General features: G+C 31.2%; 1 protein-coding gene and 1 long non-coding RNA gene across 2 annotated transcripts in view; one reads left to right on the top strand and one right to left on the bottom strand.

The window, feature by feature from the left end:
• Positions 1–1,844, top strand: part of LOC148313050 (uncharacterized) — a 65,414-nt gene extending 63,570 nt beyond the window's left edge. Inside the window, exon 2 of the mRNA XM_088269428.1 lies at positions 1,641–1,844. Within this exon, the coding sequence (XP_088125554.1) occupies positions 1,641–1,844 (204 nt within the window). The remainder of the gene's footprint in view (positions 1–1,640) is intronic.
• A 16,522-nt stretch (positions 1,845–18,366) lies between these two features.
• On the bottom strand, positions 18,367–20,600 carry LOC148313049 (uncharacterized). The gene is made up of 3 exons (XR_015838434.1): positions 20,549–20,600; positions 19,585–19,602; positions 18,367–18,442 (listed from the first exon to the last, which is right to left on the bottom strand). It is a non-coding gene; the product is annotated as an uncharacterized LOC148313049 (long non-coding RNA).
• Between the last annotated feature and the right edge of the window lie 578 nt (positions 20,601–21,178).

The following is a 21,178-nucleotide window of genomic DNA, read 5'->3' as shown; positions in this document are numbered from 1 at the left end:
ATATAATATAAAATATTTATCACTTTCTGGGGACAATGAATTTCCGCTTGTTAATTGAATTCCATTTTCAAGTGCATCTTAGAAATATATTTCAATTATGAAAGCTAACGAGCGAGTCAAGTCTGTTGACTTAAGCAAAGAATAATAGAGACAATTGGATCTCCTACCCATTCCCTGCTAGGGGGTTGTAGCGCTGGAGGTTACCTATAGCGCAGGGGGTAGTAGGCCGTCTACCCACGATAATGGCTAGGTAGGAATGTTTGCTCGGAGCTTTCACTTCTCGGGTAATTTCAAGTTTTGACGGGGTAAATATTGGCTGAGGATTCAAGTGTTAATATTTGCGAGCGTGACGTCTGATGCAATCTTAGACAGTTGTATGGGAATGTCACTTTCGATTGTCAAACTAACTGGAGTGAGATATGGCCGCAGTACGAATGGGAGGATCTCGGATATTATGCCGCGCGCTTCGCAGAATGGAGTCATATTATTAATTTATATAAATAAATACGTTCCCTTTGAAATGGTAAGTTCTCTCTGAAGGAAACACTCGGGTGTTAAGTGTTTCATATTGTAAATCATAATGTTGTGGAATGAAAATGGGAAAATTAAGTATCAAGACGATTGTTTCAAAATAATATATTGTGATAACTTTAAACGATCCATTTACTTAAAATAATCGGTTATAATATACGAAATATTTACAACATTTTGATTGTGTCCAAATACTTGTATTTGGTAGAATTGGTGAATGTTACACGTGTGTAAAGTGATCACTTAAATCAGCCTATGTAGGTCGTCAGCCCCGTAAATGCGCAGACTTCCATATTATTTTTCATCTTTGACAAGATGTCAAAAAACAATATATACGAAATATATTAAAACCATCACGTTACACGAAATATTGGCAAGCATTTTTTTTCATCAAGGGATGAAAAAATCTAATTAACAAACCATCACGCCGCTTCCCCACAGGGGTAGGCAGAGAAAATATGCTACACCAATCTCCGTCGATTATTTAGAATCCTGACCCGACTACATTGAAGTCCTTGGAATACTTTATTGTTCCAAGTTTTTCTTGTTTTTTCCTGAAGCGCAGGACTAATCACCTTGCTTTCATGTAAATAACGATCAAGATGACACTGCGTTATCACGGTGCAGTCCCCCATGCACCATTGAGGGCTAGTAGAAGAAGATGAACATGTTTGAATTATTTTAAATAAATAGTGTTTTTTTAAATCTCAACATAGATGAAGAAGAATATGGGCATTTACGGGGCTTATGACCGTCAAAGGCTGGTTTAAGTGATTACTTTACACACGTGTAATATTCACCAATTCTACCCATGATTGACAACCACACTACTCAAACATATTCTTCCGTATTCTTTTTCAAAAATATTTGTTGCGATATCAAAAACTAATAGGAAATAACTTTTTTAATTGAAGATAATCCAGATATGTGAACATGTACTTGGACACACTCAAAATGTTGAAAATACATAATGCATTACGAAGTGTTTTTATTTTATTTCATTATTATTTTACAGTGCTTAAAGTGTGCACATATTAAAATATAATATCAGGATGAATTTGAAACATGCATTGTTATATAAAAGCACTGTTAGCGAATTGTTTGACCAGTCTTCGCATTCCTCCGAGCTCAGTCAGTGCATCGGGAAGCCGAGCTTATTCGGGTCTTCATTGCACATTGCGAACCGAGGAATGTGCAAACAGCGGCGAGATGTCGACAGACCCTTGGGGCATGGAGGCTTTGTTACGGCAATAAGTTTAAGTGGGCGAGCACATACCGCCACCGGCCCGTGCCGTGTCGGAAAAGCTCTCTGAAGAACTTGTAAGTCTGTTGACTGACACACACCACGAAACAGGCCGGCAGAGAGAGATTGAGGTAGTACATTAGACTTTCAGACAAATCCGATTTAGCTAAAAATTATCATACTATGTAAATTTATAGAACTCGATATCATCAAGATTTTTATTCACATTATTTTGACTGTTTCCAAATACTTGTTCACAAATCTAGGTTTTCTCTGCAATAAGTTTTTTTTCACAATAATTTGAGTGTGTCCAGAATTTTGTTGCACAAATTCCGGATTTTATCCACTTTGTTGTTATTTATATCAAAATGTTAATGATATAAATATATACAAAACCAGAATTTGTTAAAGAAAATTTGGACGTTTTAGGAATATTGTGAATTTAATTATCAGCTCATGAGAAATTTGTTTTGACAAAATATTATTTTCTTGGTAGATGAAAGTTAAGTTCACTATGGAGAAAATGGTGCCCCAGATCACCGTTTTATAGATCATTCTTTAGAAAAAAAAACCTATCGAAAATTTATTAAAAGTATAACTCATTTTGTTTTAAACATCAAGTTTTTTTATGTATCAGCCCTCCGCAATAAATAACAGCCTTCACAACTTAAATTAAGTTTAATTCTCTTCTGGAAATTTCAATCGAAAATAATACTTTTGTAAATAGCAAAATAGCCAAGTAAGACCTGCGTGGTCATTTTGTACGTGATCAGTTTTACTATCAAATTCAATAAATTATTTTTAAAACAAACAATGAGTTAAATAAAATTGTTTCATTTCAAAATTCTCGGCAAGATATAGTTATACATTTCTTACGAACAATGAAAAACATACAATTATATTTATGGCATAGTTCTAAAATATTTTAATAATCTCTTATTAGAATATTTTATATGATCGCGTCATTGACAAAATTATGAGAAAATGGATATTTTATTTTATTACTCAGAAATAACAGGACAAATTTTTAAGGATTATAAAATATCTCATGAAATATTAATAATTAATTTTCGGAATTTGCAAATCATATCATGGAAACTAACCACTCATTTGACTCTCATACACTTAAATTATTACACTCTGTTACAAATAAAGGTCAAGTCATGAATAATTTAGAAAATTTAGAAAAACATAAAAATTTATATTCAGATAAAACAATAATAATTAATATACTGTTTCAAAATACGTCACCATAATTATCAATGTTTCCTTTTACAAAAAATGTTGTTCCTTAACCCCCCTACCTATATTTATTAACCTGTATATACACCTAAATATATTTTTATTCGTTTTAATTTTAGTTTTAATTAGTTTTAATTTGTACCAGAAGATGAAAACAATTGTCGTTTTCGAAACTAGTCGTAAATCAAAATAAAACTCGATAAAGTGGATTATTAAAGTGTCTAATTTTAATAAAATCTCATAAAAGAAATACCTAAAAAAAACTGTTTAAAAATTAAGCCGATTTCTTAAACTTCTGCTTCTATTAGCTCTTCTATATTATTATAATACAGTATCATAATATAGATTATTCTACGGATTTTAATTATAAAGGTTATATGTATCTTTTTTCACGAATAAGTGAGTACGAGGCAAAGAAACACATTTTGTAAAGAGAAAAATGTCTGCTATGTGGGTTTCAGGAGTATTTACTTCATTCAGCATTCTTGTGTGTATAAACAGTACCCAGACGTCTATAGTATCAACAACCGTCGCTCTAAATAAGACAAGTTCTTTGTGTGCCCAGAGTTAGTAGAACCGAGTGTGGGACAGCTCTAGAGGGCGGAAGAGATGTGTAGAATATAGGAATAGCGTACAGGAACGGCGTACATAGATGTGTAATAGGCAAAGGGGGATGCAAACCGGATGCTCCATATATCAGGTGTAACCACGTGTCGCGTTTTGGTGTGGCAAATGTGATATGTTATCCCTGGCATGAAGGTTGGAAGGTTAAACCCGTTTCAATGATAAGATTCTGGTCTAATTATTCCCAGTGATGCCGTTGATTAATTACTTACGTTATGTGATTTATTGTAAACATCATATTGTATTCTTGTATTTTAAAACGAAACTGTTAATAATCATTTTTTTTATTTCAATGAAAAGTTATTGTAATGATAATAACGTTACGTTTTGTCATGAAATACGTTTTTCCTTCCCTAAGTCAAACTACACAAAACAATATAATAAGAAAAAATATATGATCTCCACCAAAATTTAATTTGGATTTTTTTCAATTTTCTTTTATTTGGATTATAATTAAAAATTGTAAGTGAAAAAACTTTTTATCACAGTTTTATTTATTTTAGTTTAAATAAATGCGTGAAAACAAAAAAGAGTGAATGCCAAAACAATAAAAAAAATTACAAGCGTTACGTTTTTATTTTAATGTTTAATCGCAATTATGCAGTAAGTCCAAAAAACCTTACCATCACTTGCTTTTGAAATTGTGAAGTCCTAGAAAATAAATGACATTCTAACTATTTTTATATAATTTCAGTAATTGATTCGGAGGTCGCTTTGTGCTAATATATCTCCATATTTAAAGTTTTACTTAGTAAATACCATTACTAATATTTTATATAATATTTTTTTTGGCAGTCACTTAGTGAGAGGATGTTTCTGCCAGTGTCAAGTCTTATTATAACTTTTTAAAATTTAATTTATAATGCCAAAAGTTTTTTTTAAACTTATAAATACTTAATCTCTGATAATTGAGATGATTGGTGATGAGAGATCCTTCAATAGGGACCAGTGGTTATTTGTCTTGGAACAAAACCTTTCAAATTATTAATTATATTCATTGAAATCATAGTATTCGAATATAATACAATACTATTCAACAATCAACTTCCAGACAGTTCAAAGTTAAGTGTCTCCCCTCAGCAGCTTAGCGGTACTTAACTGTTGCCATATTATCCAAGTTAGTCTATAGTGGCCAATTCTGCTTAAGATTGAGTGAGCTTTCACCGCAACTTACTGCATTGAAGTATTCGTCTATCGAGCTTTCAAACTATAAGTTGTCATATTAACATCTACTACCTACATGAAACCCAATTAACGACAGGTTAATTTAATTAAACTTTTAATAATAAATGTAGGTGGTTTTATAGGTTCTAACTTTTCATTGAATCCTTAATATATTTTGGAATGATATTGTTTCGTTTTAGGTTTATGATATGATCAAATAATTATAAAATGTGTTTTTTGATATATGACGTTGTTGAAAGGAGTGAGCGATATACAAATCATGAAAAGTACAAAACGGTCCACCGCGGTGGTATAACGAATGTTTCTTTGAAACATTGTAACCAATTCTATGAGGTCTCGCAGATATCTGTAGATGAAAGTAGTTAAAAATATATTTCCATGTTTCTCTTAAAACCTGAATTTTTCTTAAGGAGTCGAAATACATATTTTGCTGCAATGTTGTTTTTATGTGTTTTGTGTAAATAAAATACAACATACAATGAAATAATTTTACTCAACTGAAATATCGTGGTATTCGTAGTTCGTGTTGTCTAGTGTTTATGTCGGTATTCGGAATTATTTCATGAACCTTTAGCGAATTATTAAGGCAATGAAATGTTGAATTGGAGATAGCTATAAAATTCGACGAATTTATTCGCACTTTTTATACATCAAACCTTTGTTTATAATTTATATTTGAAGCACTCACTTTGTGATTTTCCATTTTGTAATTAAAATATAACTTTGTTTTAATACCACTAAATATTTTATTATTACTTAATTATAATGTTTACCGGTTTAGAAGCTAACCGGTTCTTTATCAATACTAATCAATCAGTATTGTATTAGTATTAATCAGTCTTGATAAAGAAGCGGTTAGCTTCAAAACCGGTAGAAATTACAATTAAGTTATAATAAAATATTTATAGTGATTTTAAAACACTATAAATATTGTTTTATTATATTTTAAAATGTTTTTGTTGATAATCATAAAATAATTTATTTTAAATTAAAAAAAGTTACATTTTAATTATAAAACAAACATTTGATTTAACGCGTCAAGACTTATTTTCAAATAGATACTAACACAAACAAACGATTTAAATTAGTTGAATTATTCGTTTAAAATAATTTAAACTAAAATTTTATCAGGGCGTGGACGAGGTATTTAAAACCGCCCTGTATTTTTACGGGAGAGCATTAAAACAAAAGTTATGCTCATAATTTTACAAATATTTTATAAGTTAAACTAAACCGACGTATTCAGACACAAACAAATACAGTTAAGTGTTAGATAGTAGGTTATTAAGTAAATACTTAAGGAATATTCCCTAAAAAATATCGATCTCAACAATAAATATTCAAATAATTAGAATTAATTCTTTACGATAAAAATCAAGCTATTTTTAATAAAATTTATTGCAAAAAATCAAACCCATTTACAAACATTGTTAAAGGTTTTGTTCTGATAGTAAGACAACAATGTAGTTCAAAAAAATATATTTGACAAGTGACTGGGTTTTGTCATTACCGACATCATCAGTCTGATGATGTCGGTAACGATGAAAGTCGATCACTGCTCAAATAAAATAATACTGGAAAAAATGTAAAGTTGTTGTTTAATTTAATAAACCAAAGCATTAAGTGGACAATACACATATTTTTTGTAATTTTTATTTAATCATCTTCATTTTAATATATTACCTTTACGACATATTTTGAGGAAAGGATTGATACGTCGGCTTACAATTTTAATGAGATTTATTCAATCATTCATTTAAAAATAAAACATGTGTTTTTTAACATTAATTTTTTTTAATGCGGTAAATATTCTCTTCATCCAAAGCTCTCAAAAATGCATTATTGGAAATAATGTCCTTACCCACGGGAAACAGCGGAGGCAAAGCGCAATATGGATTACCGTAATGATGACTGCCATAAAACAATATTTATAGGAAGTGTGCGAAAAATGGCCATTAGCTTCACCTACAACATACTTAAACGAGGGGCCAGGTCAGGTGTTGCAGTCAAAATGTCCCGTGTAAGTGGTTCCTTCTAAAACGAGAAGGAGGTAACCGTGTTGACTTTTTCTCTTAGTGGTTCACTTTTACCTTCATTGGATTACTCGCGTGATTTCGTTTGGGCCGACGTTACTGCCAGATCGCTGAATTGAAGCATAGTTCACAAGGGAATGATTCAGTAGATGTAATAAAACGTTTTAAGGATCCATTCCTCGCTCTATAATATCTGGTCGTGTCATAGGATTTTAATGGAGTATATGATATATGTCAATTTGGGAGGGTAACATTTACGAAAGTCCCAATTTAAATGTTGACAAATTTATACCAGCTTTTTTATTTTTTTTTTTATTGGCAAAGCACCCAATTTTGGGTGATACTTGCCATACTAGTGATTTTACTTAAACAATTTTTTTTTATGATTTTTTTTTTGGGGTCACACTTTTTTGCCATACTTTTTTACATGATTAATGATCGCACTATTTATAATTTTGAAGTTGATTGACAAAAGGTGTTGGACATTCAGCGGGAAGGACAAACCCTCCGACCGAATGTCCTGAATGAACTCGAGGTTAGGGAGTAAGTCTCATCCTCCTCTCCACACGCGCACAACGAACAAGTTAGAATGTTAATCTTTTTGAGGTGGGATGCAAGTACAGTGTGTCCGATCCTCAGCCTGTACAGAAGGGATTGTACCTACTCAAACCGATATCGAAAAACATATTTTCTAAAGAAAAATAGGATACAAAAGAATACAACATTTTGAGTGTGTCCAAATACTTGTTCACAAAATCTGGATTATCTCCAATTATATTGTTTCCAATCATTTATTCAATAGGAGATAATCCTGATTTTGAGAACAAGTATTTGGAGACACTCAAAATGTTGTAAATAAATTATCTGGTCAAATTATAAGCTTAAACAATAAAAATGAAAATGATATTTTCTGGCGTTTCTCACGTGTGCTATTATAATCCGGGATTCGGATCTCACATACTAATAAAAGAGTTTTTGCTCAGTAAAAACCTTCTTTTCATCTCACAAATAGATGTCTCTAGTGAAGTTCTAGTGATTCAAGAACAATGTTTCAAAATTGGTTCATATATAAAGAACCTCCAAGAATTTGAGTAGTGTGGTTATCAATAATGGGTAGAATTGGTAAATGTTACACGTGTGTAAAGTGTTCACTTAAACCAGCCTATGACGGTCGTCAGCCTCGAAAATGCTCAATCTTTCATGTTATTCTTCATCCTTGATGATATGTCAAAAAAAAATATACAAAAAAATAATGAGCTGAATGTGAATGTAACACAAGTGTCTAAAGTGATCGCTTAAGCCAGCCAAATGGCAGGTCATCAGCCTGGAGAGGCTTAGACTTCCATTTTGTTTCATATAAAAAGAACGATAGATGTCTCATGATGAGACACCTATAGTATTATGTTAAGAGAACATACTTAGCTTGTACTCGGACATTAAATTTATTAATTTATAATTGTCACTACTTGGATGCTTTATATCAAATACAGATATTTTATATGACTAACTATATAACGATCGCGCTTATTCCCCGCAAAAGTAGGCAGATAATCTGTCTTTTTTTTTCCTCTTCCATTTCATGCATTTCCTCATACATACCCGCCGATATTCCAATTCCTGACCTGGCCACTTTAAAGTATGTGAAATATTTGATCAGACCAAGTTTTACTCGGTCTTCCTGTTCTTTTATTTCCAACTGCATTTGATTTATAAATTTGTTTTACTGTTCTTTTATCAGTTATTCGATTAACATACCCGAACCATTATATCACCATTGGAATATCTATGATTCATCGTTTTGCCGCACATTTGACAGTGTTCAGTCTACTTTCAAACATATATTTTACACGAAATATATATTTTTGCTAAGTTGAGTAATCTAATGAGTTTTTTTCTTTACAGTGGAAGCAGCGATGGGGAGTAGTAACGAAGCTTTCTCCAGCAGCAGGTAAGTTTACAATTTTTTGATGTTTTTATTGAATTTATGAATAATTTTTTCGACTCTTTATACTATCTGACCTCTAATTTCAATCTGCCATATAAGATGAACACTTGTCTGATTTGGTTGATTGTAAGGTATGGCGTCATATCAATCAATCTGCTAATGTAAAATTCATAAATAGTGTTTAATAAGTCTTTAGTAATATAATGTATGATATTATTTATTGATTCGGCATTAACTTTGTGGAATGACATAATTATTTTAATTAAAAACACTTGAATAATCCACTGAATTGAGTTTTATTTTGATATTACGACTAGTTTCGAAAACGACAATTGTTTTCATCTTCTGGTACAAATTAAAACTCAACTAAATTAAGTTTTAATTTGTACCAAAAGATGAAGACAATTGTCGTTTTCGAAACTAGTCGTAATATCAAAATAAAACTCAATTCAGTGGATTATTCAAATGTTTTTAATTAAAATAATAATGTATGATCTTTTTAGTAAATCCTTTTTTTTTTAAATTTGATTAGGTCCTCTTAGTAGTAATTTTTATATTGATATCTTAACATAAATGAAAACAATATAAAAGTCTGGGTATTTACAAGCCTTACGACATACCAAAGGCTGGTTTAATTGATCACTTTAGACACGCGTTACACTCGCCATTCTACCCATTATTGACAACCACACTATTTAACTTAAGGAAGTTGTATTTACATATTGCTCAGTCCTTTTAACAACGTCATATATCAAAATGCTTGATTTTTCAGGAGATAGATTTATATTATCCACTGACAGTTCGTGATGGAATTGCATTTAAATATATTATTAGATTAAAACCAATATTTTTAGCTTTTCCACTTTATTTTTTTTTGACCAGTGACCGGGTTTTGTCGTTACCGACATCATCAGACTGGTACCAGTCTGATGATGTCGGTAACGACAAAACCCGAGGAGTTTTAAATGTTTAAAAATATAATAAAATGTATTAAAATAAATATCATGCCACTTATTGAACTTTTTAATGTACAACAGATCTTTTTAGGTAAAACCATATTTTTTCTTTATTTGAATAATATTTAGTAAATAAAAAAAAATAACAACAGCTTTTCTTTAAAATGCAAAAATAACACTTTTTACCCTGTAGTGGGTAAATATTAAGTTAAAAATATGCCGCTTTTGCTGGGATATAGTTCATTTTCTGGGCATTCCGAGAACATGCACAATGAAATATGGTTGAGATTAGTACTTTGATTCAGTGGTTTATCGGCCCATGACCGGTTGTAAGGATAAATGTATTTATCCATATTCTTCTTTATGATATTTAAAAAAAAAGAAAACTTTAGGACACAAATTGTTCGTTTCGTTTCCAATGCAAAACGAAAGATACTTTTTCAGTATGAGATAATGCCTTTACAGCGAACTGAACTATGTTATACCTAAATTTTTTAACGATAAATTACCAAAATATTTTAAGGATTAAATAGTTTAAACAAAAATTGTTATGAATATTTTACTAGAAAAAAGGATAAAATAAGACTGCCATTGTTGAAAAAATCTGAGTCGCAGAATTGTTTAATGTAAAAGGGTTTGAAAATGTACCATGAGATGCCTGAATGTATGAAGAATGAAAAGAGTCTAAAAATAAATATTTTGTTTACTGTAAGGAGATGTAAATATAAATAAAGATAATGTAAATTTACTCTAAATAATAGTTTATATTAGTTGTAATATAAGATAATTTAAGATATTTAAAAAAAAAAATGTTTGTACCTACCGTTAAAACTGCTAACCGCGCCGTGTTTCCGTCATGTTAAATTTGTTGTAGAATTTCGTCGATTTATCCGATACTGTGAGCATTCCTAAGTAGAACTGGATACGGATTCGTATCGATTGGTCAAACTTTGTTTAGCTGACTGGTGGATTCGTCTACGAATCAAATTCGAGTATCGACGACGTCGGAAATATGAAAACACGAATTATTTCGGCTGATTAAGTTTTCTAGTGAAGGAGGGTTGGAAGGGGTGGCGAAATGAGATGCATTGCTGTATTGTTGTGGGCGGAATGAACTGTTTTATGGCGAGGGGGTGAGTGATTTATTCCTTTCAGTCAGTAAGCTCAGTTTGTCTGAGCTTTCCAGATTGAATGAAGACTGAGAAAACTCCTCCCTCGAAACCCTTTAGAAGGTTTTTATTATCACATTAAAATTTATTGTGTTAAAGGTCTGAAATAAATCAGTTCTTTGAAATCTTTTCTTCAGATCGGAACCATAAATAAGGAATATATTACCACCATTAATAAGTTTCGCCAACTTGTGATACCGATTTCAAATAAATTTAGAAATTCATAGATATATTCATATATATTTTATATATTGTAATATTATGTCTTATTTTTAAATATAAATAACTAATTACAAAAATGTACCCTCTGTGAATTTTCAGTGCCACATTTTACAATATTGATTTATAGAATTGTATTGAAAAAAAATGCAATCAAATACGATCTATTTCAGATCAACTCAGTTCCATTATCCATTTATAATTAGCTCTCATAAATGTAGTTTCTCTTTTTAATTACTTTACGGATAACAAAAGCAGGTTTTACAACTTTATTGCATGATTATTAATGTTCTTTTGATGAAAAGAGATATGTGTATTTAGATTTTATTTGATGGGTTTCTGTGGGAAGATCTCTATGTACGATACCATAAACCGTGTCGATTGCAATGTGTATGCCTTGCTGGGAAGTGCTTTCTTTGAAAGTTTATTTCTTTAATGTGTTATATGAGAGTGATTCTTATATGCATATGTATTATGCATACTTTAACTGAAAATATTGTAGAAAAAAAAGCATTCCTTTTTTCAGTTTCTGTTATAGATTGTGTGGTTAAAATCAATTAACGACGAATCCCGCATGTTGGTTACAATACCATTATATTTGATTCCCTGACAAAACCTTTTGATTTTAGGGTGGCACAGGGTCGGCGGAGGAAGCTCGCATGTCTCGAGGCACTTGGACTGCCGAGACTTTTTAATTTCGCGCCGTAATTTATGGCTTTCGCGCATGAGTTTTTCCTGGTACTCATCACTGCGAAGAACTTAGAAAGCTCGAGGCACCTTGCCGAAAAGATGAACTGAAAATACCGGCGTATAGAACTGATTAGCTTGTCGGGTGGGACATTTTGATTAATTGGAGTATTTTAGTTCGTCGCTGAGAGAGTTGCTCTTTTTGTGGGTACGTATCTAAGAGTTTCGGCGCTAAAGTCGTAGTTCGGGCGCTATTTCCCTGGTGCATGGGGTAATTGGTGCCCCTTTACGTGATTTGATCTATTCAGAATGCGCCCCGATTTGTTTTACGTAATATTTTTCCGTGCGGACGTTTCCTCCTGCGCCGGAAAGCGAATGTATAATTTCCTTCCATTTCGAGTGAGTTCGGAGGGCGTTTTCTTGTATCCACTAACCGAGTTTGTGAAGTTGGTTACCCGAAATTTTGTCGTGTTCTCGGCCTGCTACTTTTGACACGTATTCGTTTATCGTATAACATGTTTTTAGTAAAGCAATAATGTTTCGTTTCACCGATATCGATAAATCTGATCTACGCCACTGAATTACAGACCCTGTGAACGCAGCAAGGTGCTTTGATTAAAAGCAATTTATTTTGTAGCTTTCGGATGAAGTGTGTACAATAATTACGATTAATTTTATATTTGACCTGATTCGAACGACAAGTAGATGCTTTCACATATGCATTCGTGCTAGGAAAAATCAGTTCTATACCTTTTTCTAACCTTTATCCGCACACAAAGATTTTTTCGAAACAAGTATATTCTTTTGAAAACAAAGGAGTTTTTGGAAGGTAAGGAGTTAAAAAAAATATATATATTTTTTCAATATATGTTCTAAAAAACAAAAAAAATGTGATAAAAATAGTTCTATTTTATAAATACGCTGAATAAGATATCCCCTTAAATTGTTCCTGGTCAACTTCTTTCGCCAATTTTAAAAAGCTCATACCAAATCAGTAAGTAATATGAAATTTGATAATATGTTGTTTGTGTTCTATCTTACGCTTCTATTAAATTGTCCCTGTAAATAATAAGTGTTTTACCTTCTTACACATCAAATTGTTCGTGTCAAATAATTATGTTCTTACATAAAGTTTTACTTAGTAAATACCACTATTTCTAAAAATCTACTGTGACACGATTTTCGATACATTCCGCATCATTTTCGAATACCGTAAATGGTGTTTGAAACACTTCTCACAATAAATTTTAAGAAACAGTGGTATTCACTAAGTAAAACTTAATTTGAAAATGGATAGATTTGACTACAAAGTGACTGCCAAATTAATGAAATTGTATTGTATCTTATATTTTTATTGTATTTTTTCTGCTTTATCTTCAAACCCTCATCCGCACCCGATGGTGCATAGGGCACTGCATCACATAAACGCAGTGTTATCTTGATCGTTGACACATGAAGGAAAGGTGATCAACCCTCCGCTTCAGGTACCACTCCAGGGTAATATTGAAAAAATATTAGAGTGAAAATGTCACTTATTTTTATTCGACCCCCCCTGGGAATCGAACCCGGGACCTCCAGCACGGTAGCTAAACGCGTTAAACATTATACCACAGAGGCGGATTTTATTTTACTGCACATCAAATTGTTCCTGTCAAACAATTGTGTTCTATCTTACATCTTATTACATATTAAATTGTTCCTAGCAAGCTTGTTTCGTAAACTTTTCCCGAAAAAACGTGTCGATATCCGATACTGCACATAATCACAAATAGGCAATGTCAGAGGCCTCGTTTCAGCCCCAAGTAGCGGTATTAAGGGATCAGCGGACCCTAATAGCTTTTTGATAGATCGCGGCGCTAGAGATAGGACCGGGCCACTAGCGGTGGCGGAGATTGATGGCCTGCACTCCGCCATACGAATACATCCGTCTTAGTGATGGCTTAAATTCTTAAATAATGCACCAAGACTGAAGCGGGCAACTTGATATGGCCTCGATCTTTCAATACCAACTTGCAAGCGTCGACAATTCGTTATCACATTTCACCATACCTTACGTATGGAATTGAAGCATGGAGTTAGCAAAATAAAGATGAAAGTAGACTAAATGCAGTCGGAATGCGTTCTCTTAGACGAATATTAACCCTTACTGGTCCAATGTCGAATCTCATTCGACATAGATTTTTTGCTCTTAGGTCCCATGTCGGATATTATTTGACATTTTTTTCATCATAAGTATTATTTATTTATATTCCAAGCTTACATTTTTGTCACTCATATCTATTACAACAGTATGTGGAGCAGAGGAAAAAAGATTTTTTCCAATTGGAATGTAACTGTCCACTTGTGTTTTGTTTTTTTTTTAATTTTGGAGGACCGAAAAGGGTTAATGATCCTCTGGTCCATATATTTATATGTGCGTATTTTGGTTAGAACATACGTTTTTGCTGTTGTGAGACAAATGCAATGGCGTGGAATGTTCTTCCACCAGTTGTTAGAAATAGTAAAAGTGAGATGATCTTAAGAAAAAAAAACTAAAAAAACATTTGTTTGCTAAATCATTTCCACCATCTTATTTTCCCCAATTCATTCACAATGAAGCGCCCTTGAGGTAGTATTTTACGAAAACGGCGTTGCATATATTATCCAAATTTATTATTATTATTTTAGGTGCCATTACAATTTGACTGATATTTTTACAATACTATTTCCAACCCTAATGTATGGAAGTGAAGTATGCGTTTGGCAAAAGAAGGATGAAAGTAGAGTAAAAACAGTCGGAATGCGTTTCCTTAGATAAATGTGAGGCAAAACGTTGTATGATATATATTTGAATGGTGTTATAAGGAAAAATTGCAAGGCTTATATAAACATGATAAAAAATGAAGAGAGGTGGTTGAGATAGTTTGTATAGTAAACAACACAGTAATAAAACAAATTTATGTGTATGGTTGGTAATAGAAGCAGATGAGACCGAGAAAATATGCACATATCAAGGCACCGCGTATATTGAGACTAAGTCTTTTTAGTCTAAGACATTTAACATATACGTTTACCCTGACCGCAACCTTAAAAATACACAACTCATTCATTTCGTGAGTATCAATAATTTTAAATTTATACATGGTAATATTACCTCAATAATTTATGCTAGACCTCTTTATGTATTACCTTAATGTATGACATTATGGGTAACTGGGTTATATGGTGTGTGTCTCTGTTCACATTTCAGCCGATACAGGATTACTTAGGACATATGAGGTAAGGAACCAACGCCATAACTTTGAATGAAGGTAATGGAGTGAAGAATGTGTAGAACGTCTTGTGTGACGCTGTTCATATATTAATATGAATAGTCATTCATATAAGGTTGAAAGGAAAGTAACATGCTTTAGGTGTAATATTTTTATTTATGTTTTTATTCAATCTGTTATACTCCTAACAAAAGCGAAGTGGCTTTTTTGCATTTTTCCTCGTCAGACTCAGCGAATTAATAATGATTTTTCTATAATTTTTTTAACTATCATTATTATTTTCATACCATAATCTTCATCTGTAAAAGCTGAATCTTCATCTGAGGTACATAATATTTTATTAAATTGGGGCCATATAAATTATTTAAAAAAATTACTATTATTTTTAACGTTAAATCTTTTATTATGATGAATCAATTAGATTTATTCATTTTATCTCGGAGAACATTGTTTTAATAAAGGGTTTTAAAATTTTGCGGATGAAAATTTTCAGTCTATCCCTGTTTTACAGTATGTACAAAAATAAAAAAAAGGAAAATTTTTATGATTTTTTTATTGAAGTGTGTGTGATAAATTACAAATTGATTTCAACGGTTTTGTTTGAAGTTTAAAAACATTTCTGCATAGAGCTGATGCTTTCAATAAGTCCCTTCACGCTGTCGATAGTCTGAAATAAAATGGAAAAGCTTAGACAATAATTGAATAAATAAAATATCAATTCAAACAAATAGAGATCAAGATCTAGGATTTATCCACTCTGGCATAAATTCCTGACATGTGTAATATTAAATAGTTCTTTTACTTTTGTATGAAATGAAAATCGTCTTCTTTTTTATCTCAATCATGTGGATTGGTCTGCAGCAACAAATGGCACCTCCTTGTCCACTCCGGCCTATTTTGCGAAACCCTCTTCAGCTACTCATACGTTGAACTACTTCTCATACGTTGAAAATTGTATCAACGTTATTAAATTAAACTGAAGGGTGTTTTTTTTAAAATCTTTTTATAATGTATGAATTTTATTTAAGAAATTGCAATGTATCGGTAAAACAATCTACACATCACTCACTCCTTTCAACAACGTCATATATAAAAAAACTTGATTTTTCAGGAGATCGTTTTTAAAGTTTAAAAATATAAATAAATGTATTACAAATAAATATCAAGCCTTTTATGAACTTTTTACTGTGCAACGGATCTTTTTAGGTAAAACCAGAATGTTTTTTCTCCATTTGAAATATATTTAGTATATTTAAAAAAAATAATTAAACAATACCTTTTCTTCAAAATGCAAAAACAACACTTTATGCCCTGTAGCGGGTAAATGTTAAGTTAAAAAAATCCCGCTTTTGCTGGGATAAAGTACATTTTACGATTTAACGATTGAACGATTTTTGATATATGCCGTTGTTGAAACGAGTGAGCGATATGACAGATGTTTAAAAGGTGATATAAGGTAAAAATTCAAGTCTGAGAAAAGCATTTTCTATACAATTAAGAGAAGTATAAAACAGATGAATGTAGAGATGGTTTTGGTTTGTGAATCGAATTAGTGAAGAAAGGACAGTAAAACAAAAGCATGAGGCAAATGTAGATGGAAACAGAAGAAGAGGAAGACTGACAAACTTAGCTTGATCAAGTTTGTCAAGTACTTGAAAGTGATAATGTTAGGAGTTAAATAACCGGCGGGTACGTATGAGGAGATGCATGATTTTAGAATAGGCAAAGGTCGTTTATGAAGACAAATTGGTGTGGTGTTCTGTTCTCTTAATATTCTGCCTAACCCTACAAGGAATCGGTGTCATGATTTGTTAGTTAGGTAGTTTAATTATACCATCTTAATACTCTCCTTATCATTCATCGCTCATTTTATATAATACCACTTTAAAATGATTGGTATTACACAAAGTGAACGATGAATGATAAGGAGAGCATTATATTACCATACCACAAAGTAAGCAATGTTTTTAACAAACAAAATATGTAATATCAGTGTAATTACATGGGTTACTGTATTGTCAATACCGTTGACAAAGATTTAATAAACAAAATATGTTATGTCTTTGTAATTATATGGGCTACTGCATTGTCAACATCGTTAACAATGCTTTTAATATACTAAATATTTAATATCTTTGTAATTACTTGGGCTACTGCATTGTAAACATCGTTAACAATGCTTTAAATATACAGAATATGTTATATCTTTGTAATTATATGGTATACTGCATTGTCAACATCGTTTACAATGCTTTTTATATACAAAAAAGTAATATCTTTTTAATTACATGGGCTACTGCGTTGTCAACATCGATCTTGACGTCCACAGCCAGTTGGGTGAGACACTCAATTTTTTTGATAATGTCTTCAGGAGTTGGGTTTGCCCCACCGATGAACATACAACCCTCGAACACTTCATTGGTATCGTCGATCAGCTGTTCATAAGCTTTGGCAGCTTCCAGGACAACGTCGATGGCAGCCTGAAAAAAATATAAAAAAATACTTACCAACATTTAAATTTGTAACATATTGTAATCTAATAACTTCATAATAATGATAATACAAAAACTTTTGTAACATTTAAGTTTTGTACTGAGATTTCTTGTTGGAACTGCATTTTATATACATATGTAATTAAACAACAACGATAAATTTTTCCATATTTATTTTATTTTACCAGTGACCAGGTCTCGTTATTACCAATCTGATGATATCTTTAAAGATGAAATCTGGTTACTATCAAATAAAATAAATGTGGAAAAAACAATAAACATAATTTTTTTTATATTATGTTATAATTTTGGATAATTTGTAAAGTGCCATTTTTGTAAAATACCAGTTTGACGATATCGGTTACGACGAAACTCGGTTGCAGGTCAAATAAAATTTATGTGGCAAAAATCACAAAGTCAAAGGCGCTTCACTATGATCAAATTGGAGGAAAGAAGATTATATGAATGATTCAGAAAATAATTTCGTTTTTAGTTATTTCGATAAAGATCATTTTACTGTCTCTGTTTATAACTGCTAGTGGAAGAACCAATCGACGCGTGAGACTATCAACCAATTCGATATGGAATGCACAGCTCTTCTACAAGCACTGGAACCGGATTATATATTTTACCAATGAGATGAATCATTTGATATTTTTTATGCTCAACGCATGCTTGGCTTTTTACGGATTTGGTCGAATTTAGAAAATGTGATTAGTGTCGATCATGTGATGGTTGAATTTTATTTTACTTACGTTTACTTTTGTAAATAAGTTATTGATTTAGTTACTTGAATTTTGGTATAAGATTCGGAAAGGCATTGGACGAGTGCTGCAGCATCCTCAATGATTCCCTTTCCCTCAACCTGTAAATGAGACATACTTTCTAAGTAATTATTTAAAGAAAAATATATTATAAACAGTTTCTACATATCTCAATTTTAAAAGAACATTTATATCATTTTTGACATCTCATCAAAGATGAAGAAGAATATGGAAGTCTGGGCATTTACGGGGATGACCATCGTCATATTCTGGTTTAAGTGATCACTTCACACACGTGTAACAATCACCAATTCTACCCATTATTGACAACCACACTCCTCAAATTCTTGGAAGTTCTATATATATATGGTATATGAACCTTAAATTTTGAAACCTTATTCTTGGATCACTAGAACTTCACCAGAGACAAAGAAACTTCATGAAAAGAAGCTTTTTATTGAGCAGAAACCCTTTTATTAGTATGTGAGGTCCAAATCCTGGATTATAATTACACACATGAGAAACGCCAGAAAATATCATTTTCATTTTTATTATTTAAGTTTTTAATTTGATTCTTGTTTTGAATTTTCTGGAAGTCATACCAATGTACGAATTTTCACAGTCCAAGATTAATTATTGGAAGTTCTATAAACATGTATATGAACCAATTCAAAAACATTGATCTTGAATCATTAGAACTTCACTAGAGACATTTTTGGTGAGATGTAAAGAAGCTTTTTACTAAGCAGAAACTCTTATATTAGTATGTGAGGTCTGAATCCAGGATTATAATTACATACATAATGCAAAATACATAATGTTTGTGATTATAATCCTGGATTCATTATACAAAATATCATTTTAATTTTTATTATTGAAGCTAATTAATTAATTAATAAATTAATTACCAGTTAATTTATTTACAACATTTTGAGTATGTTGTAAAAGAACATTGTTTATTTTAAAATAAAAGCTTTTCAATAACTAGAAGAATATGCTTAATTCTTGCTATGGCTCAGTCTGGTTAAACGGAAAAAGAAAGACGAAGCACACATATCTAATTAGTTTAATTTCACAATGCTTATGGGTTTCCAGTATTTTAGAAGCTGTCCAGAAGCACTCTCTACGTCATGAGTGATATCTAGTTTTGCGTGTATTGTTATAACGTTCAACAGATGGCACTGCAACTGCAGTGGTAAAGTTTTTTTAACCACTTTTTAAGTATTTTTAAAAAAGTGCTTACCTTTTGAGCAGGGGTTGCCTGAAATAATAAAAAAATGCATTAATATATTTATAAATATGAATTTTAGAAATGAAAAGACACGGATCGTTTTCTCGTTTATCGTATTATATTTGAGAATTCATCTGTTTTCATTTAATTGGTTATAAAAATTATGTTGTGACATACGAAGGAATGGAGCAAGTTTACAAGAACCTTCTTATTTAGAGTGAAAATAATAAAACCCTTATCCGCACCCATATGGTGCACAGGGCACTGCTTCATATAAATGCAGTGTTATCTTGATCGTTAACACACGGAAGGAAAAGTGATCAGCCTTCCATTTCAGGTAAAAAAACTCATTTTAAACAATAATGACTAAAACAAAAGGATTTTAAAATCTTCTTCTTTTTCAAACCCTCATCCGCGACCAGGGTAGTATTGAATAAATATTGCAGTGAAAAAATCACTTATATTTATTTGACCCCCCCCTGAGAATCGAACCCGGGATCTCCAGAACGGTAGCCGAGCGTGCAAACCATTATACTACGGAGGCGGACAGACGGTTAAAATACAAATCTAAATAAAATATAATTTTAGGTGTATTGCACATTTAAGACGTCTCGTCTTAAATGTGCAATACACCTAAAATAATATTTTGGTGCATTGTGTTTTTATTATATGCACACCTATATGCAGGTAGAAATTCGATTTAATTTAATTTCTTGTTATTCAAAATAAAAATATGTAAGTTATGATATTACAAAATTCGAGATTTTAAGAGAATAAATATGCAATATCATCGCTAAAGACATAAACTGTTGTTTTTTTTTATTTATTTTTGATTTTTAGTAAATATTTTAAAATGAATAGAAATTGAAAATGGTTAGTTACATTTTTTTCAAATTCATATTTTAAACAATCACATTTTACCTTATTTGTCGATTATTGTAGGATTAATAAAAATTGTGTAACTAAATTCTCTTACCGAAACGGCAACAAAAGCCACAGCGAACAAAATAAAAAATCCCTTCATTGCGTTTGTGTGACACAAAATTGATACTGATTCGATAAATTCAAATATTTTCTCTTATAAATATTATTTTAATGATTTCATATGGATATCAATTCGGATGTAATCTTATTTGTGATTCGGCAGAGATTGATATCTCTGCACCACCAAGGCCAATGTTTGATTCAATTTCATGTAAAAAGAAACACGTAAGGGAGAGTAAATGATAAGAAAGGTATAATTAAACGTTTTTAAAATTAATATGTATATAATGAAAACTAAACTCTTTGTTATTGAAGAAAGTTGTAAAAATTTAAAATTATTTTGAAATTGATGTGCTTTTATTCTTAGTTTACACACGAGTATATCAAACTATGGTGATAAAAAATAGATTTTTGAATAATAAAAAAAGCACGCATTATCTGTTTTATTTAAAAAAAATAGTATAAATATCACTAGATATATTCAGATGGTTAAATTATATTTTGTAATGGATATCGACTAATGACAAATAATAAAAAAACGTTGTTAAACAAACCTGTTTTCTGAAATGATTTTTTATTTATTAATTTCTTTTATAGACTTTTTGTTACATTATTAAACATT

The sequence above is a fragment of the Brachycentrus maculatus genome, unplaced genomic scaffold (assembly GCF_059751285.1).
Source record: "Brachycentrus maculatus isolate JH-2025_06_01 unplaced genomic scaffold, ASM5975128v1 h1tg000024l, whole genome shotgun sequence".
NCBI classification, from domain to species: Eukaryota; Metazoa; Arthropoda; class Insecta; order Trichoptera; family Brachycentridae; genus Brachycentrus; species Brachycentrus maculatus.
The sequence above is the reverse complement of the archived record's forward strand: the minus strand, read 5'-3'. Positions and strand labels throughout refer to the sequence as shown.